The sequence below is a fragment of the Rhinoraja longicauda genome, chromosome 6 (assembly GCF_053455715.1).
Source record: "Rhinoraja longicauda isolate Sanriku21f chromosome 6, sRhiLon1.1, whole genome shotgun sequence".
Classification (NCBI taxonomy): domain Eukaryota; kingdom Metazoa; phylum Chordata; class Chondrichthyes; order Rajiformes; family Arhynchobatidae; genus Rhinoraja; species Rhinoraja longicauda.
Genome location: NC_135958.1, coordinates 11751135 through 11767372, shown reverse-complemented (window position 1 = coordinate 11767372; position 16238 = coordinate 11751135). Strand labels below are relative to the sequence as shown.

General features: G+C 47.0%; 1 protein-coding gene across 2 annotated transcripts in view; it reads right to left on the bottom strand.

Moving 5' to 3' along the window:
* Window positions 1–16238, bottom strand: part of LOC144594228 (uncharacterized) — a 142640-nt gene that overhangs the window by 79394 nt on the left and 47008 nt on the right. For both annotated transcript variants that reach the window (XM_078400455.1, XM_078400456.1), the window contains exon 3: window positions 11749–11803. In XM_078400455.1, the coding sequence (XP_078256581.1) occupies window positions 11749–11803 (55 nt within the window). The remainder of the gene's footprint in view (window positions 1–11748; window positions 11804–16238) is intronic.

Genomic DNA, 16238 nt, shown 5'->3' with positions numbered 1-16238 from the left:
TAATTGCATTGAAATCCAATAAGGAGGCCAAGTGACAAGGCCCTGTGCCACACACACATCTGAGAGCACGTTTTAAAACTTGTACTCACTGAGCCAGACTGTGGCTTTCAACTTATGATCCAATATTGAGATTTAAACGCTGCAATCCTACAGTTTAACGGATGTGGTAAACGGCATGATTTAATGCCAGTTGGGGGCAGGTCCACGTGTTAACCCTAACCCTGCCATGGTCCAACCTAAAACATTGAACAGAGTGGATGTTCAACTGAGGTCGAAAACGTTTCAGTGAACCTTTTCCCCGGGAGTGCAATATCAACGAGGAACGGCTTTACGGTGAGAGGAGCAAAGTTTAAAGGAGGTGTGCAATTTCTTCCACATCGTGTGGTGGGGGCCTGGAACGTGCTGCCAGGGGTCGTGGTGGAGATAGATACGATAATGGCGTTTAAGTAGCTTTGAGATAGGCACATGGATGTGCGGGGAATGAAAGGGTATGGGTTACACGCTGGCAGAGGAGATTAGTTTCATCCTGTTTTGGTACAAACGTTGTGGGCTGAAGGGCGGAACAAACGTTCCGGAACGTTCCGAAACGTTCCTGTGGGCGGAACAAACATTCCTGCGCTGTACTGTTCTATGTTCTATGGTCTGAAACATTTCACTGGTTCGTTTTAATTGAAATAAATTGAATAGAAACACCATCCTACCTCACTAGCTCCAGTCATTGAATCATAGAGTGATACAGCGTGGAAACAGGCCCTTCAGCCCAACTTGCCCACACCGACCAACATGTCCCAGCTACACTAGTCTACAGAGTTTAGAAGGTTGACGTGGGACCTCAATGAAGGGATGTTTCCACTGGTGGGAGAGTCTAGGACCAGAGGTCACAGCCTCAGAATTAAAGGGCGCTCTTTTGGAAAGGAGGTGAGGAGGAACTTCTTTAGTCAGAGGGTAGTTAATCTGTGGAACTCATTGCCACAGAGGGCTGTGGAGGCCAAGTCAGTGTATATTTTTTAAGGCAGAGATAGACAAGTTCTTGATTAGAATGGGTGTCAAGAGTTAAGGGGAGAAGGCAGGAAAATGGGATTAGGAGGCAGAGATCAGCCATGATTGAATGGCGGAGTGGACTCGATGGGCCGAATGGCCTAACTCTACTCTTGTGAACTTGTAGCCATAAGAGGGGAAAAAAAAAGATACAGAGTGCTGGAGTAACTCAGCGGGTCAGGCAGCATCTGTGGAGAACACGGATAGGTGACGTTTCACAGAGTGCTGGTGTAACTCAGCGGGTCAGGCAGCATCTCTGGAGAACATGGATAGGTGACATTTTGGGCCGAGACTATGCTTCATTAAGTCTTCTGCAAGGAATTTGATGCAGCCCCTCAATCCCAACTCAGTAGTTCCAGTGTGAATATTGTTATTGGTACGATGGGTGTGAGTGAACTACCCTTGTTCATTAGTGAAACACAAAGTCAGTAACTGGGTACATGTTGCATGTCCCCTTTGGTCAGTGGTGCAAATTCTTGGGCAGGTTGGAGACTTGTTGTTAAGGATGGTTCATGCTGGGCTTGGCTTCATTGGGCAGCCAGCTGCTTCCTGCCCCAGCCTGGAATCTGAATGAGGTTCTACGAGGGACTTCTCCAGGGAATCACGGATGGGGATCGAGCCTGTCGGGTGAATTACAGGCCCTGCAAGAGCCCAAGTTCCAAATGAAACTCCTCCTCCAATCTCCGAGGTTGACGACCTCAACGTGTGTCCCTGTGGCATTACAAGTAGCGACGATCATCCTCTCACCCACGAAATCAAGAGAAAGAAATGCAAATCCCAACCGCAGTGCAAGCAGATTAGGCCACTGGGACTGCTCGCGTCGTTGAAAGCCAAAATACTTGCTTGGTGCAAACTTTTGCTCGCCCTGACTCTTTGATAAAAATGCAAAGAGCAGTTAGTGTGGTACTTGCAGTGGACTTCAGCAAACAGTGGTTCATCAATCAGAATGACACAATAATCACATCAGGTGATTAAAGGGGTGTCATGTGTCTGTAGAGAGCTGCTGTACAGCGCAGGAGAGCACAAAGGTAGGCCAGAGGTCAGGGAAATTCCACATTTTCACAACAATCAAGGCGTAGCAGTAAATCACAAAACTTTTGTGATTTACATCACGAAAGTGGTGTAGTAACAGGGTTTACTGCACCACGCAGGCAACAACACCATACACAACGTAACGTCAGTCACAGCACGGGCTGGCTCTGCTCCATTATTCATAAGAGGCCTGAATGAAATCAATTTTAATAATTCACCATCACCATTGTATTTAAAGGGGACTTCCCTCAACGAGACCCAGCCCAGAACTGGGAGCCTGACTCATAGTCACACAGCATGGAAACAGGCACCTCTGCACTCCCACTCTCTCCTTCCCTCCCCAACCCAAGTCGCACCAGCTTCTCGTTCTCACCTAGCCCACAGCGTACAAAGGCCTGTTTCCTTTATCATCGTTACGGTTGTGCATACCTTTCAATCATTTGTTCTATATCTCTCTCCATCACCGTCTATATCTCTCAGTACCCTTTACCCTGACTCGCAGTCTGAAGAAGGGTCTCACCTATTCATTCTCTCCAGAGATGCTGCCTGTCCCACTGAGTTACTCCAGCATTTTGTATCTAGCTAGGGAAACAGGCCCTTCGGCCCAACCTGTCCATGCTAACCATGGTGCCCCACCTACACTAGACCCACCTGCCCGCGTTTGGGCCATATCCCTCTAAAACGGTCCAATCCATGTGCCTGTCCAAACGTCTTTTAAGTGTTGTTATAGTTCCCGCCTCAACTACCTGCTGCCTGGCCTGTTGAGTTCCTCCAGCACCAGCTCCAGGTGTTGTCCACATACCTCAGGCTTAGCTCGCCCTTCACGGGGACAGGTCCGTGTGAAACGTTGGCCTGGGCGCGCTGGTTAAACACAAGATGTCGGCCCTTGCAGCGAACTTACCTCAGTGCGCAGGTCACACACAAGGACCTGCTCCCCCCCCCCCCCCTCAACCAGACCACCAGGGTCACACACAAGGATCTGCTCTTACCCCCTCAACCAGACCGCCAGGGTCACACACCAGGACCTGCTCCCCCCCCCCCTCTCAACCAGACCACCAGGGTCACACACAAGGATCTGCTCTTACCCCCTCAACCAGACCGCCAGGGTCACACACCAGGACCTGCTCCCCCCCCCCCTCTCAACCAGACCACCAGGGTCACACACAAGGACCTGCACCCCCCCCTCCCTCAACCAGACCACCAGGGTCACACTCAAGGACCTGCTCTCCCCCTCCTCAACCAGACCACCAGGGTCACACACAAGGACCTGCACCCCCCCCTCCCTCAACCAGACCACCAGGGTCACACACCAGGATCTGCTCCCCCCCTCCCTCAACCAGACCACCAGGGTCACACACAAGGACCTGCTCTCCCCCTCCTCAACCAGACCACCAGGGTCACACACAAGGACCATCCACCAGAGGCCGAGTCTGCAGCCTCCCCATCACCACCGTCAGCTGCTCTCAATGTTCCACACTGCCGGATAAACCGCCCTCTACATTGACCAGGACCACTGAACCCCAGCCTCTGTCTTCTTCCCCCTCTCTCTCCATCCCTCCCCCACCCGAGTTCTCCCACCAGTCTGACTGTCCTCCTGATTAAGTGTAATCTTTATATAGGTTGGCACGGTGGTGCAGCGGTAGAGTTGCTGCCTTGCAGCGCTTGCAGCGCCAGAGACCCGGGTTCAAGCGCAACTACGGGTGCTGTCTGTACGGAGCTTGTACCTTCTCCCCGTGACCCGCGTGGGTTTTCTCCGATACCTTCAAAGACGTGCAGGTTTGGCTTGGGTTTGTATACTTGGTATAAGTGTAAATTGTCTGTAGTGTGTGGAGGCTTGTGTTAATGTGCGGGGATCGCTGGTCGGTGTGGACTCAGTGGGCCGAAGGGCCTGTTTCCACGCTGTATCTCTAAACTAAAAAAACTAAACATACCTTGTTGTCATCTTCCCCTAGCTATGTAGACCTATTCTACATTTTCCTTGACTTCCATCCCCTTTGATGTCTCATTTTCACACCTTACCCTTCCTTATCTCTGTGTCTCCCTCTCCCCTGACTCTCAGTCTGAAGAAGGGTCTCGACCCGAAACGTCACCCATTCCTTCTCTCCGGAGATGCTGCCTGTCCCGCTGAGTTACTCCAGCATTTTGTGTCTGTCTTCGAGACAAGTCCTCATTTCTCCAAGACAAGGGAACCAGCTATTGACAATCTTCTATTGTTATTATAGAGAGCTATTACTTATAGAAAATGTTTTAATGGGAAAATTAATACGTAGGATTCAGCTTCACTCATCTTGAAGCGAGAGCAAAGGAATGTAGAGAGACTGCTTTGTTACCAGCCCTCTCACAGGGATACATGTCAGCCACAGGATGGGAAGATTTATCGGGTCTGGTCAGAGGTGAGTAGTTAAGGCTCAGATGAAAGCAATGCCTTTTTATAAGGTATCAGCTTAAATCAAATAACAGAATATGAGCAGTCGACACACATCACCAACACAGGTCTGCTGCTGTTTTACTGGTAGACATATTCTACTGCTGTGTAAACTGATCCAAACTCTGCATTTATACATCACAGGTCCATTTCCCCGCATCTTAGAAATCGCTGTGTCCAATAACTTTAATTATCTATATACTATTAAAACTCTCGTTTGTTTGTTCCTGAACTACAGCCAAAATGGTACACGATAGCGCGACAATTTTAAGCCCACCTTACTCACCGTCATCCTTTGGTGCTAATGGAAGCGGTTTCATTGAAATCGGTGTAATATGTTTTGTTATTCACATTTTAAAGTTTAAATCTATCTCCTAGGGAGGGAGGGGGGAGGAGGGGAGGGAGGATAAGGGGGGTTGAGGGGGGTGGTGTGGGGGGGAGGGGAAGGGGAGGGGGAGGGGGAGGGGAGGGGGAGGAGGGGAGGGGGGGAAGGAGGGAGGGGAGGGACAGGGGAGGGGGGGAGGAGAGGGTGCTGCACCAATGCAGGAGAGGTTTGGGCCCAACGGGTCCACTTGGTCTAGTTTCCTTATAAACTGTTCCTTTTAAGAATATCGATCTGAAATATGGAAAGATTTAGCTTTCCGCAACAGAGGAAACTGTAAAAAGAAGGAATAGCAACAACATTAGGGGGAAGTCATTTAAAAGTTGTGTGCGGGAACGTTTTGCAAAGGATGACGAGTCTCTGGTAGATACAACATGCTGGAGTAACTCAGCGGGACAGGCAGCATCTCTGGAGAGAAGGAATGGGTGACGTTTCGGGTCGAGACCCTTCTTCAGACTGATGTCAGGGGAGTGGGCAGTACAGATATAAAATGTAGTCAGGGGCAGTAGGGCTGGTCAGAGAACTGGGAAGGGGGAAGGGATGGAGAGAGAGTGAAAACAAGGGCTACTTGAAGTTAGAGGTCAACGTTCATACCGCTGGGGTGTAAGCTACCCAAGCGAAATGTGAGATGCTCTTCCTCCAATTTGCGCTGGGCCTCAGTCTGACAATGGAGGAGGCCCAGGCCAGAGAGGTCAGATTGGGAATGGAAGGGGAAGTTAAAGTGTTTAGCAACCAGGGAATCGGGTGAGTTTCTGGGATTGCCGGTCCCAGGGAACTGTAGAGACTAAATCACTGGCAGATTGGATGGATTCGCGAAAGATTCAGAAAACATCCTTAATTTTTCTGAACTGATTAGTTGTTGAACTCCTCATTGGAAGAGTCCAGGACCAGAGGTCGGAGCCACAGAATTAAAAGGCTGTCTTTTAGGAAGGAGATGAGGAGGAATTTCTTTGTATTTTTTGCTTGTAAAATACAAAGCCTTCTGTGGAATTCTTTGCCATTGAAGCGCTGTGGAGGCCATCAGTGGATATATTTAAGGTGGAGATTGACAGATTCTTGATTAATACGGGCGTCAGGGGTGATGGGGAGAAGGCAGGAGAATGGGGTTAGGAGGGAGAGATAGATCAGCCATGATAGAATGGCAGAGTAGACTTGATGGGCCTAATTCTGCTGCTATCAATGATGAACTTACCACTGGCAACGACAAAGCTGGGGGTTGAAGCTGATGTTTCCTAAACTGCTAAGGAATTGGAGTGAGCCTAACACTTCTGGTGCAGAAGGCAATGACCACAGGTCATAGAGTTACAGTAAGTCAAGTGGTCTGAAGGACAAATAAATAAAGATCTTTCAGGCAGTACTGATGGGGCCTTCAGGTCGAAACCCTTCTTCAGATTACACCTTCTTCTACAGGTCTCGACCCAAAATGTCATCCATTCCTTCTCTCCAGAGATGCTGCCCGAGCTGCAAAGTTACTCCAGCATTTTGTGTCTATCTTTGGTGTAAGCCAGCCTCTGCAGTTCCTTCCTAAACATTGATGGGACCTTGGAAGGTTCTATCTGAAAAGGGTGTTGACATCTGATTCCACAAATAGTTTTAAAAACGTCAGGCAAGCAATTAAAGCAGAGTAATTTTCAGGACTACGTGCAAGTGTATGGGGTATGGGATGACATGTCTACGGCAGCACATCAACGACTTGCCACACAACCCATCCATGCCTTTACATTACTGGATGCTGAGCCTAGTAATGCCCACAACAGACTGACACAAAGTGCTGAAGTAACTCGGTGGGGCAGGCAGCCTCTCTGGAGAACATGGATAGATGATGACGTTTCACAGAGTGCTGGAGTAACTCAGCGGGTCAGGCAGCATCTCAATAGACAATAGACAATAGACAATAGGTGCAGGAGTAGGCCATTCGGCCTTTCAGGCCAGCACCGCCATTCAATGTGATCATGGCTGATCATTCTCAATCAGTATCCCGTTCCTGCCTTCTCCCCATACCCCCTGACTCCGCTATCCTTAAGAGCTCTATCTTGCTCTCTCTTGAATGCATTCAGAGAATTGGCCTCCACTGCCTTCTGAGGCAGAGAATTCCACAGATTCACAACTCTCTGACTGAAAAAGTTTTTCCTCATCTCCGTTCTAAATGGCCTACCCCTTATTCTTAAACTGTGGCCCCTGGTTCTGGACTCCCCCAACATTGGGAACATGTTTCATGCCTCTAACGTGTCCAACCGCTTAATAATCTTATATGTTTCGATAAGATCCCCTCTCATCCTTCTAAATTCCAGTGTATACAAGCCTAGTCGATCCAGTCTTTCAACATATGACAGTCCCGCCATTCCGGGAATTAATCTAGTCTCTGGAGAAAATTGGCAGGTGACGTTTCACAGAGTGCAGGAGTAACTCAGTGGGACAGGCAGCATCTGTGGAGAGCAGAAATAAGTAACGTTTCGGATCGAGACCCGTCTTCAGACTGAAAGTCAGAGGAGAGGGGAACAGGAGATATGGATGTCCATGTTTGGTTACATTCATGTTAAACTTGTTCCCTCAATATGCAGAAAATTTCAACAGTGATATTACAAACCTCATACCATTTGCATTTTGCTTTGTATTGTTGCTTGTAAAATACATAATTACTGTTTGCATTACCCACTGCAGCTAGACAAATAAATAGATGCTCATTACTGTATCAACAAATCTGTTCTGCCAACAATAGTAATTTTTTAATTCTCAGTATGATTTTTAAAAGTTGGCTAATCTTTCCCTCTGCCTAACTTTGTTGTTCTGACCAACACTCACAATCTCTTCCAGCTCTGAATTTAAAACCCTTTAAGATAGTTGTGTCAGAAGGAACTGCAGATGCTGGTTTAAACCAAAGATAGACACAAAATGCTGGAGTAACTCAGCGGGACAGGCAGCATCTCTGGAGAGAAGGAATGGGTGACTTTTCAGGTCGAGACACAGTCTGAAGAATGGTCTTGACCTGAAACGTCACCCATTACTTTTCTCCAGAGATGCTGCCCGTCCCGCTGAGTTACTCCAGCATTTTGTGTCCACCTTCAAGATACTTCCTCTGTCAAATTCAGTGTTATATCAGTTATCACTATGACTTCTTTTAGACTTTAGACGTGAGAGATTCAGCACGGAATCAGGCCCTTCAGTCCACGCCGACCAGCGATCATCCCGTACACTAGCACTATCCTACGCACACTAAGGACAATGTTCCAAAGAATATTTGGACAGATATATCAAGTCAAGAGTCAAGAGTGTTTTATTGTCATGTGTCCCAGATAGAACAATGACATTCTTACTTGCAGCAGTACAACAGAATATGTAAACATAGTACACTGTAAACAATATAATAAATGAGTAAAAAGTTCAGTGTGTGTATATATACGCATACCCACCCATACATATATAATATAAATGTATATAAACACACACACACACACACACACACACACACACACACACACACACACACACACACACACACACATACACACACACACACACACACACACACACACACACACACACACACACACACACACACACACACACACACACACACATAAAAACAAACAATAAAAGTTCAATAATAATAATAGTCTATTGTAGTTCAGAGCTTATTTGAGTTTGCAGTTTTTAATAGCCCAATGGCTGCAGGGAAGAAACTGTTCCTGAACCTGGACGTTACAGTTTTCCGGCTCCTGTACCTTCTTCCCGATGGCAGGGGTGAGATGAGTGTCTGGCCAGGGTGGTGGGGGTCCTTGATGATGCTGGCTTCCTTTTTGTCTATTGACCAAATGTTTTCACATGGGACTGGGCCAAATGCCGCATTGGTTGGCTTGACGAGAAGGGCTGCTGGGCCTGTTCCCGTGCTTTACTGACTCTAGGACTCTACGAGGGGGCCACTGGCCTTGTCCTTAGCAGGAGGATCTACACAGTGATCATGAACAAGTTTCTAAATTCCTGCTTCAGCTTGTTTTGAAATCTTGTACTTGAAGCAAACACAATTATTGCTCTAGCCTTAGGACTAAGAGATTTGGTGGTGTTTCAGAATGGGATTCATGCTGGTGGATGCTGGGTTGGTTCAGTAACATATTAAACGCTGCATATATTTATATATATTTATTAACAGCAGAAATCACAACACGTCCAATGATGATGATGTTGAGGATACAGAGACACAAGGATCTGCAGATGCTGGAGTCTTGCATAAAGCACAAAGTGCTGGAGGAACTCAGCAGGTCAGGCAGTGGTGGAGGGGAAGGAGAGGCAACCCTGGTTTGGACCCTCCTCTGCTGCTGGTCCAGAGGAGGCAGTATCTCTCTGTGACTCTACGATACAGTGTTCACATGACCTCTGGTCTACACTGGCCTACACTGGCCTACACTGGTCTACACTGTCCTACACTGCCCCACACTGTCATACACTGTCCTACACTGGCCTACACTGTCCTACACTGGCCTACACTGGCCCACACTGTCCTACACTGGCCCACACTGTCCTACACTGGCCTACACTGTCCTACACTGGCCTACACTGGCCTACACTGGTCTACACTGTCCTACACTGCCCCACACTGTCATACACTGTCCCACACTGTCAAATACTGTCCTACACTGGCCTACACTACCCCACATTGTCATACACTGTCCCACACTGTCATACACTGTCCTACACTGGCCTATGTCCTACACTATCATACACTGTTCTACACTGCCATTTTCTGTCCTACACTGTCATACACAGGCCTACATTATCCTACACTGGCCTACACTGTCACACACTGTCATACACTGTCCTATACTGGCATATGTCCAACACTGGCCTGCACTAGCCTACACTATCCTCCACTATCATTTTCTGTCCTACACTGTCCTACACTGGCCCACACTGGCCTATGTCCAACACTGGCCTGCACTAGCCTACACTGTCCTCCACTGTCAATTTATGTCCTACACTGGCCTATGCCCTACACTCACCTGCACTAGCCTACACTGTCCTCCACTGTCATTTTCTGTCCTACACAGTTCTATACTGGCCTACACTGGCCTACGATGTCATACACCGTAATATACTGTCCTCCACTGGTCTACACTGGCCTACACTGGTGTACACTGGTCCAATACTACCCCCAGGGATCGAAATTGTCTACAGAACAGATAGCAGACTTTTCAATCTTGCCCGTCTCAAGTCCAAGACTAAGACATCTATGAGTTCCCTCATCGAGTTCCAATACGCAGACGACAACTGTGTTGCAGCTCTCTCAGAACATCATCTGCAACAGATTGTGACTGCCTTCAACAGTGTATACACGAAACTTGGACTTACCATCAACTCCAAGAAGACTCAGGTTATCTACCAATCATCACCAACTGAGACAAATCGGAAAGAACCGCCAATTCAACTTGGTGATACAACTCTGGAAAATGTGGATCACTTTCCGTACCTTGGAAGTCACCTTTCCTCCAATGTCGACCTTGATGACGAGATCGAACATCGTCTTAAGTGTGCTGGAACAGCTTTTGGACGTCTTCGAACAAGTCTTTCAAAATCGTGACATCCGAAAAGACACCAAAATGATCGTGTGCAAAGCAGTGGTGATTCCAACGCTCCTGTATGCATCAGAAACCTGGACAACATATCGACGCCATCTGAAAACACTTGAAAAGTTCCATCAACGACGTCTTCGAAGCAGCTTAAATATCAGCTAGGAAGACAGAAGAACCAATGTCAGCGTGCTGAATGAAGCAAAAACATCAAGCATCGAAGCCTTCGTCACCAAGAACCAACTAAGATGGAGCGGTCATGTTGTTCGGATGGAAGACGAGCGTCTACCAAAGCAAGCCTTCTACTCCCAGCTTAAAGAAGGCAAACGTAAAAGAGGCGGACAAGAGAAGAGATTCAAAGACGCCTTAAAGGCCAGCATGAAGAAATGTGAAATCGACAGAGAAAATTGGGAAGCCAATGCCAAGGACAGGAAACTCTGGCAAACCATCGTCCAAAAAGGAACAGCGACCTTTGAAGCCAACAGATACGCAGAATTAGAAGAAAAGAGAATTAAACGGAAAGAGGGGCAGCAACAACCAAAGCCCGATCTGACATCTGGAATTACCTGCCCTGAATGTCAAAGAACCTTCAAAGCCAGGATTGGACTCAAAGGCCACCTGAGAGTTCATAAAAACAACGGAACGTAGACTATTATCCTCAACCTCGAGGGACAGCCATGACAACGATACTGCCCAACACTGGCCTACATTGGCCTACACTGGCCTACACTGGCCCACACTGGTTCGCTGAGGAATGCTCCCCACAGTGCTGTGAGCATCTTTCCACTGCTGTCTCAGTCCCCTTCCTCTGCAGTGCATGGCTGAGAATGAGAGCAGATATTTAAATGCTCGCTGCACTTTTAGTTAAAGAACACTCAGCATTTAAACAACTTGAAGTCTTGTCACAACCAAGATTGAGGTTTTGTAATTGACTGAGATTCCCTGAAGGGATTCTACAGCGAGCAGCTGGAAAAGCCTTTATTATTTAACATGGGAGGTGAGCTCGTAATGCGAGTTGGCAATTACAATGTAAGGGGATTCTGCAGTTCCCTGTGGGAGAGTTGTTCTCACACTCCAGAGACCCAGACACCGCACTGCAGCCGTTACACTGCTTCCGCGCTGCCTCACCATTTGTGTGTGGGAACCCCTGGTCCTCAACCTTCTGAGGAGGGAGGGGAGATAGTGAGCTTTACAGCTTCCGCTCCCCTTCATCTACAATGGCCAGACCAAGCTTTGCTCCCATTAGAGTTCACCGCATCTTTACCCTTCCCACCGCCAACGTTCTGGCCGATCAAAGCTTTCCTACCTACCCGCAACATGAAGCATCTCCTCCGTCCCTCCTGGTCCGTGATCTCCACCTGGCACCTGACCCAAGAGAAGGGACACAGTTAGGATGTGGGGAGAGTGGGAATGTGTTGAAGGAATCGAGCTTAGCCAAGATTTCACGCCAACTCCAAGATGGCGGCCAACCCAAGCGACTATTTGCATGCTAGACACAGACAGCAGATCTACAATCACTTATTACAATCGCTCCACACTTTTAAGTACACTGTAAATAGCTTGATTGTAAGCAAGTATTGTCTTTCTGCTGACTGGTTATCATGCAACAAAAGTTTTTCACTGTACCTCCTTACACGAGACAATAAATTAAACTGAACGGAACAAACATTTTTCACAGAGAGCTATTTCTTCTACCTTCAGGTACGGCTACTATGAAGTTCATCCCCTCTCACCTATTCAGGTTCTCCAACATCCTGCCTGACCCGCTGAGTTACTCCAGCACTCTGTGAAACGTCACCTATCCATGTTCTCCACAGATGCTGCCTGACCCGCTGAGTTACTCCAGCACTCTGTGAAACGTCACCTATCCATGTTCTCCAGAGATGTTGCCTGACCCGCTGAGTTACTCCGGCACTCTGTGTTATTTTTCAAATGTTGTGCATTACTGATCACAGACAGGGCATTATAAAAAGTTAGACACAAAAAGCTGCAGTAACTCAGCGGGTCAGGCAGCATCTCTGGAGAACATTGATAGGTGACAATTCACAGAGTGCTGGAGTAACTTAGCAGGGCAGGCAGCATCTCTGGGTAGAAGGAATGGGTGACGTTTCGGGACGAGACCCTTCTTTATAAAAAGTTGTTCCATAGTGCCTGATCATGGGATGATGTTGTGAAATTTAATCAGGGAATCAAAAGACAAATTCAAACGGGTAAGGATTAGTTGTTGAACAATGAAGTCAATTTGCTCAGCCACGGTTTGAGCTCTTTCTTACCCTCCAATAGGGACCATTCCGCCACTAATCAACTCCTCGTCCTCTGCCCTTAGGCTTAGTCAATGTGGTCACAATGATTACTCAATTAACCATTTGGAAGCAGCTTCACAGCCCCACCATCAACGGGGGATTGTCTGGGTTAACCCAGTAATTGCTGCTATAGCAGCAATGGTGACTGAGGTCAGGCACAAAAAAGTGGAGTAACTCAGCGGGTCAGGCAGCATCTCTGGAGAGAAGAAATGGGTGACATTTCACAGAGTGCCAGAGTAACTCAGCGGGACAGGCAGCATCTCTGGAGAGAAGGAATGGGCGACGTTTCACAGGCTGCTGGAGTAACTCAACGGGTCTGGCAGCATCTCTGGAGAGAAGGAATGGGTGACGTTTCACAGAGTGCCAGAGTAACTCAGCGGGACAGGCAGCATCTCTGGAGAGAAGGAATGGGCGACGTTTCACAGAGTGCCAGAGTAACTCAGCGGGTCAGGCAGCATCTCTGGAGAGAAGGAATGGGTGACATTTCCAACGGTAGTTTTCCCAACAGAACCACACACACACACAAACGATGCTGCAATTACCCAAAGGCAATAGTTATTTTGGCAATTTTGGCAAGCACTTAAAATGATTTGTTAAAATAGCCAGACTCAAGAGAAGAGATAATCATTGGTTTGTTAATTCATTATTCATCAGCCGGAATTGATTATTGGTTGAATAATTGTTAAAAGTCCTTAATCATTACCCTTTCAAGTAATTTCACTAACTACAGTTGTAGTGGTCTGTCTTATGGGATTTCAGCTCAAGTGTGACCTAATTTTAATGGGATTTGTGATGGAAGTTTAAGCGGACCAGAGTTACAATTGATTAATAATCAAATACCTAAATAATCACGCCAGTCCTGCTGGACATTGGTAATTTTTTTCTGTAAATAAGTACACGTGTTTACAGGTTTTTTTTTTATTAAGAGAGGGAACAAAGGAAGTGCGGTCTTCTAGATTGACGAGGAAACAAATATCGTAGACGATGCAGGAAAAGGTAGTGGAAATAGAACAAAAATGCATAAATAAACAGCGAGCTGAAATGAAGGAGAGATTTGCAAGTAGCTGCTCACTCCTCGTGGAGCAGATGTAAACAGAAGAGACTCAGATGCTCCCTGAAGGTTAGCCTTGGGATGAGCCAATTGGTTCCCTCACTTGCGCGCTGTCTATATTTTAATATTTTATGCCGTTGTCTATGTTCGTGTGAAGTGCCAAACATCATTTATGTTTCCGTCCATTCTCAAATGGAGCACTGAGCACTTCAAACTGCCGAGCACACGCTGAATCCCAAAACCTTATGCAGATGGTGGCTTGTGGCGGGGGGTGCAGGGTGAATTAAGTGCAGTTTTTGTGTACTCATTTTTGACTGTCATGTTATCCCCAACATAACTAACTGATTTGTGATGTAGAAGTATTTGAAATATGAGTGAGATTTAATTCACTTTGCAAAGACAGTGATGTGCTTGAAGTCAATTGGTGAGGATACTGTGGGGAATTCAGAGTCAGAAATATCTGCACGTTTCCGAAGTTTATGTTTCCATTCACAGCCACTGCACTGAATCATTTCCTATTAGTCTAATGGTGAAACTATTTATTTGCATGCTTCCAATCCCATTGTTCGTTGGACGAACCGAAAGTGTGCTAATTTTGATAACCACAGCCATCAACTTGTTTAGTGCCGCTGAAATTATATTGTGAAATGTGGTGTCGATCTGGGTTACTGAATAAACGCAAAGGCTGGTCCGGGATAACTGGATACCTCCAAATTTATTGCATATTGATGTTATGCTTGTGGGAAAGAGGGGCTCGGGCCGCGTGACACTTGTAGACTTGTGGTTTTGTGAGGCATTTGAGATTTTTTTAAATTTAAGACGTGCCACGGGGCTTTCAAGCTCGACATGAAAAGCTTGGAAAGACAAGGATTGCCATGATGATGCTGACTCCAATTGAAATCAGCAGGATATGTGAACAAATCCCCACATGATGAATAACAAAGACAGGGCAGTTTACAGCCTTTGAAACGTTTCTGCTAGATTAACCCTCAGTGGGATGTTTTTTATCCTATGGCTTTTGTCTTTGTTCCTGTCTTTCTGTGTGCTCAGTCACCCCCACTCGTGTGTATTTGACTTTACACCCTGAATTTACTGATAAAATAAAGGCTCTGTGGCCAGCGAGCACGACAATGAAGCACATGGCCATGGTTATCCAGTAGTATTGAGGAGCACCTTCAGCAACAGACCGGCTCCACCAAGATGCAGCACCGAACCCCACAGGAGATCCTTCTTCCCTGTGGCTATCAAACTGTCCAACTCTTCCCCCTTCTGTCGTGGGGTAGACTGACTCCTCCCCCCCACCCCCCAATCTTTGCACGTCTCCAATCCTTTCCACTCGTCGCTTTAATTTCATGTTTCATGTATCTTGTGTTTTTATGACTGTTGGCAGATCAATTTTCCCTCCTGGGATAAATAAAGTTCTATCGTATGGTATTGTATCGTATCGTTTCGTTTTCTTTACATGGTTTTGATGACATGTAACATCCTCCTTGGATGAAGGTGCAAGATAGACCCCAGAGTAACCGCCATCTAGCGTGAAGAGACCTCTGTGCCACTACCTCAAGCCTTTGGCGTCATTGGATCCAGTATCCTGTAGGCAAGGCAGTGATCTCCACATGGATGCCCACTCTGACGTTGTCCTTTGCGCGCGCACAAAGAATGCAAGTATCTTCATCTGCGCAATTTGCTTAAAAGCCTTTGTAAATACCCATCAACAGAAAGAAGCAAGGAAATTCTTCATGCATTTATCACAAAGTGTGCATAAAGTCAATCTGTTATCCAGCCATGGCCTTTCCCCACAAGTAGACTTGATATCTGCACCAGTCGGAAGAAGGGTCTCAACCCGAAACGTCACCCATTCCTTCTCTCCAGAGATGCTTGCTGCCTGTCCCGCTGAGTTACTCCAGCATTTTGTGTCTATCTTTGATATCTGTACCCGGCTGGCTGGGATTTTCTGGGGCAACTTCAATCTCTCACTATGAAGGTCCAAGGCCCTGAGCTGCTTTGAAAGGACGCGTTGAATATCGGTGCCCAAGAACAGTGGACATGGCCCAATGACAACCAACCTTCTTGATTAGTGCAGGTGTCAGAGGTTATGGGGAGAAGGCAGGAGAATGGGGTTAGGAGGGAGAGATGGATCAGCCATGATTGAATGGCAGAGTAGACCGAATGGCCCAATTCTAGTATATTTTTTTAGTTTAGTTTAGTGATACAGCACGGAAATAGGCTCTTCGGCCCACCGAGTCCGCACCGACCAACGATCCCTGCACACTAACACTATCCTACACACACTAGGGACAATTTACACATAAACCAAGCCAATTAACCTACAAACCCGTATGTCTTTGGAGTGTGGGAGGAAACCGGAGATCTAGGAGAAAACCCACGCAGGTCACGGGGAGAACGTGCAAATTCCGTACAGACGGCGCCCGTAGTCAGGATTGAA